The sequence below is a fragment of the Egretta garzetta genome, unplaced genomic scaffold (assembly GCF_000687185.1).
Source record: "Egretta garzetta isolate BGI_Z169 unplaced genomic scaffold, ASM68718v1 scaffold101, whole genome shotgun sequence".
In the NCBI taxonomy this organism is placed as follows: domain Eukaryota; kingdom Metazoa; phylum Chordata; class Aves; order Pelecaniformes; family Ardeidae; genus Egretta; species Egretta garzetta.
The window spans coordinates 300,755-311,929 of record NW_009258666.1 but is presented as its reverse complement, the minus strand read 5'-3'; the positions used below and the strand labels follow the sequence as shown (position 1 = coordinate 311,929).

Here is an 11,175-nt window from a genome sequence, read left to right as displayed (position 1 = left end):
GAGGGAAGGAGAACGGCAGGGAGGGCCCATGAATGAAACTCCCCGCTGAGCTTGCCTCTGCCCTTCCTTCTCCCGAGACCTCCCCGGGCTGGGAGGGAGTTGCAGAGAAGAGGACAGGGTGCCAGGAAGGTGGGGTGTAAACAAACATGCCCTGGACGTGACCTCGGAGGATTTTAATGAATAGCTGAAATGACTCATCAACCAGCAGGGCTGAAGCTGAGGGATATCGGGTGCTGGGGATGGTAACTAATGGAAACATTAATTAAGAGTTTGGCTCTTGCCAGCTGCGAGGAGCATATGAACCTGAGAGCTGACGCTGTCACAGCGATCCAGGGGCAGAGGAGAGCCTTCTAGACCTGGCGGCACAGCTGGATTACACATGATGGCCTGGGATTTTTGATGAAAGCTTACTGTAGCGTAAAAGCAACCTGTACAGAGCCAGGGAACTTGCTGGACAGGTTTTGTTGTTCAGTGAAAGATCCGGCATCTCCGGCATTCCCTGTTCCAGGAATCCTTGGGAGTGGTGCTTGAATGAACCTGCGTGAATTAACCCCTCTCGAAGGGCAGAGCAGACAGAGGAGCCTTGTTCAGAGTTACTTGGTGACTCTAGCTGATGTCCTGGAGTTTCCGTCACTAGAAAGATTGTGAGACTTCCAGGAGAAGGCTCAAACCCACCTTCTTTTGGGGTAGAAAGAGAATGTGAAAGTGATGGGTCAGTGGTTGTCACCTGGCAAGAAGCACCATATTCTGTGCTGAGTGGTGCTCTGTGGAGCATCAGCCTTTGAAGCTAGATAGCCTGGGCAACAGGACACAGTGCCACGTGGTGGCAGGGTGTGTAAAAGGGAATGTGGTTAAGAATGAAGGCATGATGAAAATGAACACGTCCTCTCAGCTTTGCATGGTTCTTCTGGGGAGTTTGGCCCAGTATGTCCTTGCAGTGTCGAACTTGTACTTTTTTGGCCCTGTTTCATCTGTCTCTTGAAGGACTCTCTGCTCTCTGTTCTTGAAGGTGATGTTCTGGCAGTTTCTGGGTTGCATCTGTAGGGTGCAAAGCTGCTCACGGTACATTTCTGTTCTTGCAGCGGGTTCAGGCTCGATGCAGGGTCCTCAGACACCTCAGTCCACCAGCAGCTCCATGGCAGAAGGAGGAGACCTGAAGCCACCAACTCCAGCATCTACACCACACAGTCAGATGCCCCCTTTGCCAGGCATCAGGTATGAAACCATCACACCCTCTTCCACTGTACTGGATGCAGTGTGACTGTGAGGTGGCTTCTGGGTCACTACCACAGATGGCTCTTTTGGTGGGGCTCCATGGCTTTGCTCCTTTGTTAATCGCTCACAGCAACATGTGTGAACGCACACATATGTGTGAATAATCATTGCTTTTGGGATTGGGGTTGAGGACAGTATTGTGAAAGGGCAGTTCTTTGTGCTTCTGTTGGAGGAGCATGACTGTGGTCCTTCTAGGGGAACACGTGGGGAAAGGTATCCTGAGGAGCATCATTGACCTCTACAATCCTGTGTATCTGTGTTTTTTTGAATCAGGAGTAACTCAGTGGGCCTTCAGGATGCCTTTGCAGATGGTAGTGATCCTACGTTCCAGAAGCGGAACTCCATGACTCCAAATCCAGGGTACCAGCCCAGCATGAATACCTCCGACATGATGGGTCGCATGTCTTACGAGCCAAATAAAGATCCTTACAGCAGTATGAGGAAAGGTAAGGAAGTCCTTGTGTGGTCCTCTTCCTTTTCTCCTTGAGTGCTAATCCCTGTATCTGACTGTATGCTGGAATGTGCTGTAGGAGACCCTCTGCTTGCCCATCTTCCCCAGAAGATGGGATGTGTCTTTCTAAGGCAGAGGTAGACATGTATATTGATCCTTCTTTCAATATTTCAGCTCCAGGAAGCGATCCCTTCATGTCCTCAGGGCAGGGCCCCAACAGTGGTATGGGTGACCCTTACAATCGTGCTGCAGGTCCAGGGATGGCTAACATGGGCATGGGACAGCGGCAACACTATTCCTACGGAGGTCCTTACGACAGAGTGAGGTGAGATCCTGATTTGCTTGACTCATGTGAAATGATTACTTTCTCTTCAGTATTGTGACTTTTCTGATTGTCTTTTTCCGTTTGAGGAGGGTGAATTTAAGTGGATGTGGGGGGGGTTTTGTGTTTGCTTCCATGTAGGACGGAGCCCGGCATGGGACCTGAGGGCAACTTAGCAACCGGAACTCCGCAGCCAAACATCATGCCTTCCACCCCTGAATCGGGGATGTACTCTCCCAGCCTCTCCCCGCAGCAGCAGCAGCAGCAGCAAAGGTCTGTGCGGGGTGTTGGCCACAAACAGCTCTTCCCAGTTAGAGAGCTCTGAGACTGTGAAGGTGAAGCATGCATCTGATCAGACAAGTAACGCATCTGTTTCTTCTCCAGACATGATTCCTATGGCAATCAATTCTCCACTCAAGGCACATCCTCGGGCAGCCCCTTCCCTAGCCAGCAAACTACCGTGTATCAACAGCAACAGCAGGTAAGTTACCAGGAAGCTCCCGATTTGTTCGACTGAGAGACAGAAGAGTTTTATCTGTGAAATTTGTGAAAAGGGAAGGATGAAAACTCATTGGACTGTATGTTTGCTTTATGAATGTGTAGAATTAAGTACCTTATACAGGAGGCTTTTTTGTTTTCCAGTTTCCAAATAGTTTAAATAAGTCTTAATTAGCATTTCCAGTCTCATGTTAGTAAAACAATGTTTTGAGAATGGAGGCTGTGTAGTTTGCAGATGTGCTGCTCTGGTCAGACAGCAGCAGATAAGGAAGCCTTATTGGGCTTCTCTGCTCCTCTGGAACCTTCTGAATCCCATCACGTTTCTGTAGTGATCAGATGAGTTTGGAGTAAGTCCTTGGTCGTTTTGGGGAGCTGTTTCAGGTAGATCATTCTGCACAACCCAGGGCTTTTTTCTTTTTGTCTTTGCCTTACTGAGCCTGCAGACAAGGGCTTCAGACCTGCCTCTGCTCCTCCACTGCCCCACTGCCTCCTACTTGTTGTTCTCAAAAACATCAGGTTTGTTTCAGGACAGAGTTTGAATGAACATATATCTCTTTCCATAATCCTTATATACGACTTGCTCTGTGTATCAGTGCCAAGACCCATAATATTTTCCTGATAACTTTGAGTCCTCTGGTTTAGGAGGGTATAGAGAGGGCACTCGCTGAACTGTGCTAAGAATAATTCCAACTGCTCTGCAGTTTGGCTCTGCAACCAGAGCCACGGGGCTCTGAGCCAAGAGTTCAAGTTACTCTGGTACTTGTCATCTTTGAAGCCCTAGAGCTCCATCTGAAGCCAGTCATGACCGTGGAGCTTCTGTGTAGACTGTATAGCAGCTACAGCATAGACCCTTGGAGGCAAGAGAGAGCTTGGATCTTAATTTTGTCTCGGCAATTGATTGTTTTCTCCATTTGCACTTAAAAGAAGCGAGGGGGAGAGTAGTTCTTGCTCCTTTCACTGATGTGTTTTGAAACCTCCAGGAAAGGAAGAAGCAGGAGGTGCAACAGTTTTTAACGCATCTTTTTTGATGCTGCAGCGGAAACCTCTGTTTTCTGGGAAATATAAGAGAAATGGGGTCTGATAAGATTCCTGGATGTGAAAGGAAACGAGAACCTGTGCACAGTTTGGTTTGTGGTGAATGTATGGTAGAGCTGAGTCTTTTCTACAGGAATGTCCTTTCTGTGGGCAGATTTCTGCCCCCAAGGCATCCTTTTAGAATCCACAAGGAAACTACCCAGCCAGCCGCAAAGAATTGGTCTTGGCTTGTGAAATTGAAAGACTGATCCAAATTCACGTTGGCTAACAACAAGACAAGTCTTGCCCTCTTACAGGCCATGCCGTGGGGCACATCCTCTGGCTCTGAGTAGCTCTACCCACTGAGGTTTGGGTTGCTTGTTTCTAAACGTGTAATCTTATATTGTTGATGCCTTTATTTTCTCTGTAGAATTACAAGCGACCGATGGATGGCAGCTACGGCCCGCCTGCTAAGCGACACGAAGGGGAGATGTACAATGTACCATACAGCGCCGGGCAGGGGCAGACGCAGCAGCAGCTGCCCCCAGCACAGACCCAGCAGCCCAGCCAGCAGCAAACTGCACAGCCGTCTCCACAGCAGGACTTGTATAACCAGTATGGGAGTACATACCCTGCTGCTGACCGCCGATCTGCCGGAGGGCCACAGAACCAGTTCCCATTCCAATTTGGCAGAGACAGGGTCTCGGCTCCCCCAGGCTCCAATGCTCAGCAAAACATGCCTCCTCAGATGATGGGTGGTCCCATACAGTCTACTCCAGAGGGCCCGCAGCAAGGCGCCATGTGGCAAGGGCGCAACGAAATAGGGTACAGCTATCCGAATCGGCAGAGCACTGGCTCTGCGCCCCAGGGGCCTGCTTATCACGGAGTGACTCGAACAGATGAAATTCTGCATTCAGACCAGAGGGTCAACCATGAGGGACCATGGCCTTCCCACGGGAACCGGCAACCTCCTTATGGTCCCTCTGCCCCTGTGCCCCCAATGACTAGGCCACCCCAGTCTAACTACCAGACCCCCCCTAGCATGCAGAATCACATTCCTCAGGTATCCAGCCCAGCACCTCTGCCCAGACCTCTGGAGAATCGCACTTCTCCTAGTAAATCTCCATTCCTGCACTCGGGGATGAAAATGCAGAAGGCAGGACCGCCAGTCCCTGCCTCGCATATAACACCAGCAGCTGTACAGCCTCCCATGATCCGACGAGACATCACCTTCCCTCCGGGATCAGTAGAAGCTACGCAACCTGTGTTGAAGCAGAGGAGACGGCTGACAGCGAAAGATATCGGTAAGAGGAAACGCCTGCTTTTCTGCTTGCGCCTGTCAAGGGGCTGGGTGCTGCCGTTACCCTTTGGTACAGTACTGCCGACTGGAAGGGCCCTGCTAGCTTTGAAAGAACTGTATTTTTGCAGGTTAGTTGTGTTTTCAGACATCATTTTGGCATTGTCTGTGGAGAGGTTGCTGGTGCATGCAGCCTGTACATCATCTTAACCAGGCTCTGCTCTTCATGGGTCCAAAAAGCAGTATCAGGTATCTCCTTTTTGTTTTTAAACTCCAGGAGCTGGAAGTATCATGTGTTTATGTTACAGGAACTCCTGAAGCCTGGAGAGTGATGATGTCTCTGAAGTCTGGGCTGCTAGCTGAAAGTACGTGGGCCTTAGATACCATAAACATCCTGCTCTATGATGACAACAGCATAATGACCTTCAACCTCAGCCAGGTGGGTGCAGATGCTCTCTGATGCAGGTCTTTGAAGTGGTAATTTTGTAGTGTTTTCTCTCAGCGAGATAGCAACAAGCAGCTCGTGCCCTTGTAGGGCCAGACTCCCAGACATCCCTGTACCTGGGGAGCACGCCAGGTCTGAAGAGAGCGTGGGGTCTGGCTGGCTGTGCACTGGTTACTCGCTGGCTTGTGTAATCTATATGTTTGTTGGTGCGCAGGCGTGCGTGTTCTCCTCCCTGGTGAGATGTGTTGCCTCTGTACCAGGGGAGGTGAATAACGGTGGGAGGCCGTAATGGACTTTGCAGGGAGAGTGCTATGAAAGGCTGGAGGCTGCTTGCGTTTTCAGGTGTTGATGGTGTTCGTTCACCTCTGGCTCTGTCTTTTCCCTGGGACAGAGCGCAGCGAGGCTGGGACGCCAATCTGGAGGGCCAGCCTTTCTCAGTTGCCACGTGCCTCTGTGGCTGTTGTAAAAACTGCTCGGCCACACTGTAAAGGCTGTTTTGCTTAGCGCTGTCCTTCGCCTCCCTGCGTATTAACCAGCGGGGAGATACAACCAAGAGCACGTGTGTGTTTGCACAGGTATGTGTGTCTGGAGGGGGGGCACAGCTTGGATACTGACAGTCAGCATCTGGGTTTGTCTTTGTTCCTTTTCTCAGAGGACGGAAAGCTCTCTTTTGCAAGCAGTTTATTGCCAGCATGAAAAGAACCCATTAATTAACATCATTGCTTAAATTCTTAGCCTTTTATGCCCTGCTTTCCCAGTTGCTCACATTGGCCTAAGTTGTTTTCTGATCACTGTTCCCTTCCTTCCTTCCCCTCCTGTCTTCTTCCTCCCTCGTAGCTGCCAGGCTTGCTGGAACTCTTGGTGGAGTATTTCCGGCGCTGCCTGATCGAGATCTTTGGAATCCTGAAGGAATATGAGGTGGGAGACCCAGGGCAAAGAACACTATTAGATCCCGAAAGGTTCTGCAAATCTTCAGCTTCCCCTCATGAAGAAGGGGAGGAGGAGGATGAACCACGGAGCCTGAACTGCGAGGAGGAAGAAGAGGATGAGGAAGAGGAGGAGGCTGCGTTTTCAAGCAAGGACAAGGCACCTCTGGAGAGCAGTGAGGAAAAACTAGTTAGTAAATTTGACAAGCTTCCAGTCAAGGTCGTGCAGAAAAATGACCCATTTGTGGTAGATTATTCAGACAAGTTGGGGCGAGTGCAGGAGTTCGAAAGCGGACTGCTGCACTGGCGGATTGGCGGCGGAGACACCACCGAGCACATTCAGACCCACTTTGAGAGCAAGACGGAGCTACCTTTGACTCATAAACGAGCTTCCTGCACCTCTGTCTTGAGGAAACGTTCAGCAGCTGAGAGCAATCTGAGCACTAGGGAAGGAGAGACTCCTCCATCCGACAGCTCCTCGGAGAAGAGGATAACTGCCACCATGGACGACATGCTTTCAGCACGTCCGGGCTCCCTGGCAGGGGAGGAGGAAGAGGTCAAAGCTTTGGAAACGGCGAAGGAAAGCAGCAAGTTTCCCTTTGGCATTAGTCCAGCTCAGAGCCACAGAAATATAAAAATTCTGGAGGACGAACCTCACAGTAAAGACGAGACGCCCCTCTGCACCCTCCTAGACTGGCAGGACTCTCTGGCGAAGCGCTGCATCTGTGTCTCTAACATCATCAGGAGTTTATCGTTTGTGCCGGGCAATGACTTTGAAATGTCTAAACATCCCGGGCTGCTGCTGATTCTAGGGAAATTGATTCTTTTACACCACAAGCATCCAGAACGCAAACAGGCACCCCTGACCTATGAGAAAGAGGAGGAGCAGGACCAAGGGGTGAGCTGCAACAAGGTGGAGTGGTGGTGGGACTGCTTGGAGATGCTGCGTGAAAACACACTGGTCACGTTGGCCAACATTTCTGGCCAGCTGGACCTCTCCCCTTACCCGGAAAGCATCTGTTTGCCTATCCTGGATGGACTCCTCCACTGGGCAGTCTGTCCATCAGCAGAGGCCCAGGATCCCTTTCCAACACTGGGGCCCAACGCGGTCCTCTCCCCTCAGAGACTGGTTTTGGAAACACTCAGCAAACTCAGCATCCAGGACAACAACGTGGATTTGATTCTTGCAACTCCCCCCTTCAGTCGCTTGGAGAAGCTGTACAGCACCATGGTGCGGTTCCTTAGTGACAGAAAGAACCCGGTGTGTCGAGAGATGGCTGTGGTACTACTGGCCAACTTGGCACAGGGGGACAGCCTGGCAGCAAGAGCGATTGCTGTGCAGAAGGGCAGCATTGGCAACTTGCTGGGCTTCTTGGAGGACAGCCTGGCCGCCACACAGTTCCAGCAGAGCCAGGCCGGCTTGATGCACATGCAGAACCCGCCCTTTGAGTCGACGAGCGTGGACATGATGCGCCGAGCTGCTCGGGCGCTGCTCGCCCTGGCCAAGGTGGACGAGAACCACTCGGAGTTCACGTTATACGAGTCACGGCTGTTGGACATCTCCGTGTCGCCTTTGATGAACTCTTTGGTTTCACAAGTTATTTGTGATGTACTGTTTTTAATTGGCCAGTCATGACAGCTGTGGGATCCGAGACCCTGTGTGCGTGTGCGTGAGTGGAGAACTTAGAAACTGACTGTTGCCCTTTATTTATGCAAAACCACCTCAGAATCCACTGTCTGCCCTGCGCTGTCCTGCTTCTCCCTTGGGGAAAGATGGTCCCCATTCCCTCTCCCCTTCCCCACCCTTCAGATTTGTCCTGAATCCCTTATTAAAGGAGACAAAGTTCTGTCTACATAGAAGACTTTTTTTATTTTAACCAAAGTTACTGTCGTTTACAGTGAGTTTGGGGAAAACGACTTGCCGTGTTATCACATTGACAGGCACCACTTTCATAACTGTTTTTAATGGTAAACTCTGAAGGACAAAAGTGACTGCTGAACTCTGTGTGGTTTATCGTTGTACATTCACAATCTTGCAGGAACCAAGAAGTTACCAGTCGTGAACAGACCTTGTCCAAGGGAGGCCTGTGCAGTAGCGTGTAGAACTTCATGTACTGTACACCTTAAACTGTAAACATACTGTAATAATGTCTCACATGGAAAAAAAAAAAAAAAAAAACGCTGGATCAGCAGCAAGCTGTAGTTTTTAAAAATGTTTTTAGTTAATGTTGAGGAGAAAAAAAGGCTTTTCCCCCAAAGTATCATGTGTGAACCTACAACACCCTGACCTCTTTCTCTCTTCCTCCTTGATTGTATGAATAACCCTGAGATCACCTCTTAGAACTGGTTTTAACCTTTAGCTGCAGCCTGAATGCTGCCACGTGTGTATATATATATGACGTTGTACATTGCACATACCCTAAGATTCCCTGCAGTTTTGTCCCCCTCTCCCTACCCCTTTATAGTATGACGAGTTAACGAGTTGATGACCTGCAAAAGCGAGACACAATTATTTAATCTCTTGCCAGACATCCCTCCCTGGAGGATGCTGTACAGGTCTCTGTGTATAAAGTCATTGCTGTCTCAGCAGCCAATCAACTTATAGTTTATTTTTCCTGTTTTTGTTTTCTTTCTAATCGAGGTGTGAAAAAGTTCTAGGTTCAGTTGAAGTTCCTGATGAAGAAACACAATTGAGATTTTTCAGTGATGAATTCTGCATATTTGTATTTCAGACGATGTAGCTAAAAACTTGATGTAAATTCCTCCCTTTTTTCCTTTTTTGGCTTAATGAATATCATTTATTCAGTATGAAATCTTTATACTATATGTTCCACGTGTTAAGAATAAATGTACATTAAATCTTGGTAAGATGTTTGTAAGGGTTTTTTTTATTAGCAGAGTGGGGAGGTAACTTCAGTGCTGTCAGGTCTTGCAGATGTGATGTTGCAGGTCAGCTCCTTCCTACCACGCAGCACGGAGACCTCAAAGGTCCTGGGTGTTGCAGCGGTGTCTGGGATGGCAAAGCCCTGCCTTGCTCCCGAGACCCCACGGCCATGTGCTCTGGCTCTGCTTGCTCGGTTTGGCTTGGTTTGGTGACGGAGGTTTGGCTTAGCGCTGCTTAGGCTCGGGTAGGAGTGGATTTGCAGGATGAGGTGAAGCTACGGCAGAGAGACATGTAGTTCACAGGGTGAAAAAGGCTGTTGCTCGGAAGAGGGGCAGTTCCCTTTTGGCTCTGTAAAATGGAAAATTTTCATTCCCTTCGCATTTTTCACATTTTCTTGGAACCGTGGTGTGGACTCTGACTTCCTTCAGAGGACGGGGTTTTCCAGCGGACAGAGCTCTGATGCCCTTCAGCAAATGGCCAAAGTTCAGGCTCTTCGCATGAAAATCCGCACATTTTCATGGGTTAGTAAATGGGTATTTCGTTTAGCCTGAAGCTTTATCCTCAAATGTTAATAGAAGCAGGCTAGCTAGAACAGCACCGAGCTCGTTTAAGCGCTAGTTCAAGAAAAAGGAGAAGCTTTTTTAAAGGCAAATGTATTTTTTATTCAAGAAATCACCTCATTTTATCCCCCTAGTCCTCTCTTAGGAAGCCCTTGGTTCCCAGAGCCCTCCCTTAGCTGCATTCCTTAAACGTCAGATTCCTGGGAGTAACTGTGCCAGAATCATGCAGGAATTGCAGCTGCTCTTTGCCTGGCAAAAGGAGGAGAGTCCTTAAAATGGATTTCAGAAGAGACAGGAACAGTGCTGGGCTTCCTTGGCTTTAAAAAATACTGAACAGAAACCAAGTTGTGAGATAATAATTCTGCTGGACTTTGCCATTCTGCAGCATTGTTGATTTCAAACCAACTTCTCAATAATTTATTTAGTTCTGTATTCCAGAAGCTTTGTTTAATTTGATTACATTAACGTAAAAAAATTTACTCCTTTTTCTAAACAGAAAGGACCTCAGCAGTGAGGTTGAAGAAGGTAACGCAAGCAGCTTTTGTTACAGCCCGTCTTCCTGGTTATGGTGAATTTAATCATAAGTGAATGCTACATTTGGGAGGGAAAGGAGAGTCACGAGTGGTACGTTTTACCCATTTATACATCCAGTCGATCTGAGGGGAGTAATTCCGCTCCCCCAGCGCTTGCTGCACGCAGACGCATACACCTCTCACCCTTCTAAAATGGTTAAAAGAAAAATAGCAGAGATGAGAAATCAGTAAAATGAGAACAAACAGTGTTCACAGTTTGTAATTAGGGACTATTTTGAGAGCCACACCTGATCTCAAACTCGCCTTGGCTGCCCAGAATGCAAATCCTTGTTGCTTTGACCCGATTTGTACCCAAAGCTTTCCATTTCTGCAGGCATTCCTAAAAATGCCTCTCTCTGACCCCGACCGCTCCACCATTTCCCGGTTTCAGGAGCAAGGGAGAAAACTTGAGTTCTTCCCAAGCCAGACCCCTGATTAAAAGCACTCGGGGGGTCTCCCTTAAAGACGCAGTTGGCAATGGATTTCTCTTTCATTCCTGCAGTAGATACGGTCAGGCCAACAGCATGGCGTGGCAGTTTTAAGCACAAAAGGCTTTGCTGCTTTTTTCCATGCCAGCACCCGGCACAGCGAGACCTGACGGCGCGCTGCCACGGGCTTGCGATGCGGTTAAGCGTAGCCTGAGCTTGGTTAGGGTGAAAGCAAAGTCTGCTGCCTCCATCATCACGTGGATGAGATCTTGAGGGAAACCTGCCCACCCTCTAGTAATAGTAAGTAATTAATATAATAACATGCACTTATTACCAGGCTATTGTTATGTGATGTTGCTTAATGTGTTTTGGCAAGAGGCTTGTTTAAGCCGTGCCCTTGCTGCAGCCGCCGTGCGGCTTCGTTTGAGGTTTGTGTTGGTGCATCTCCAGCAGTAACACCTCGGCCGAGGGCTGCTGGCTGGCGACAGGGCCAGCCGAGCTCT

General features: G+C 49.0%; 1 protein-coding gene across 3 annotated transcripts in view; it reads left to right on the top strand.

Moving 5' to 3' along the window:
- Positions 1-9,077, top strand: part of ARID1A (AT-rich interaction domain 1A) — a 55,618-nt gene extending 46,541 nt beyond the window's left edge. For all 3 annotated transcript variants that reach the window (XM_035903989.1, XM_035903987.1, XM_035903988.1), the window contains 5 exons: positions 2,295-2,321; positions 2,433-2,529; positions 3,991-4,864; positions 5,166-5,296; positions 6,140-9,077. In XM_035903989.1, coding sequence (XP_035759882.1) covers positions 2,295-2,321; positions 2,433-2,529; positions 3,991-4,864; positions 5,166-5,296; positions 6,140-7,864 — 2,854 coding nt within the window. In that variant the 3' untranslated portion in view covers positions 7,865-9,077. The remainder of the gene's footprint in view (positions 1-2,294; positions 2,322-2,432; positions 2,530-3,990; positions 4,865-5,165; positions 5,297-6,139) is intronic.
- Positions 9,078-11,175: the final 2,098 nt, after the last annotated feature.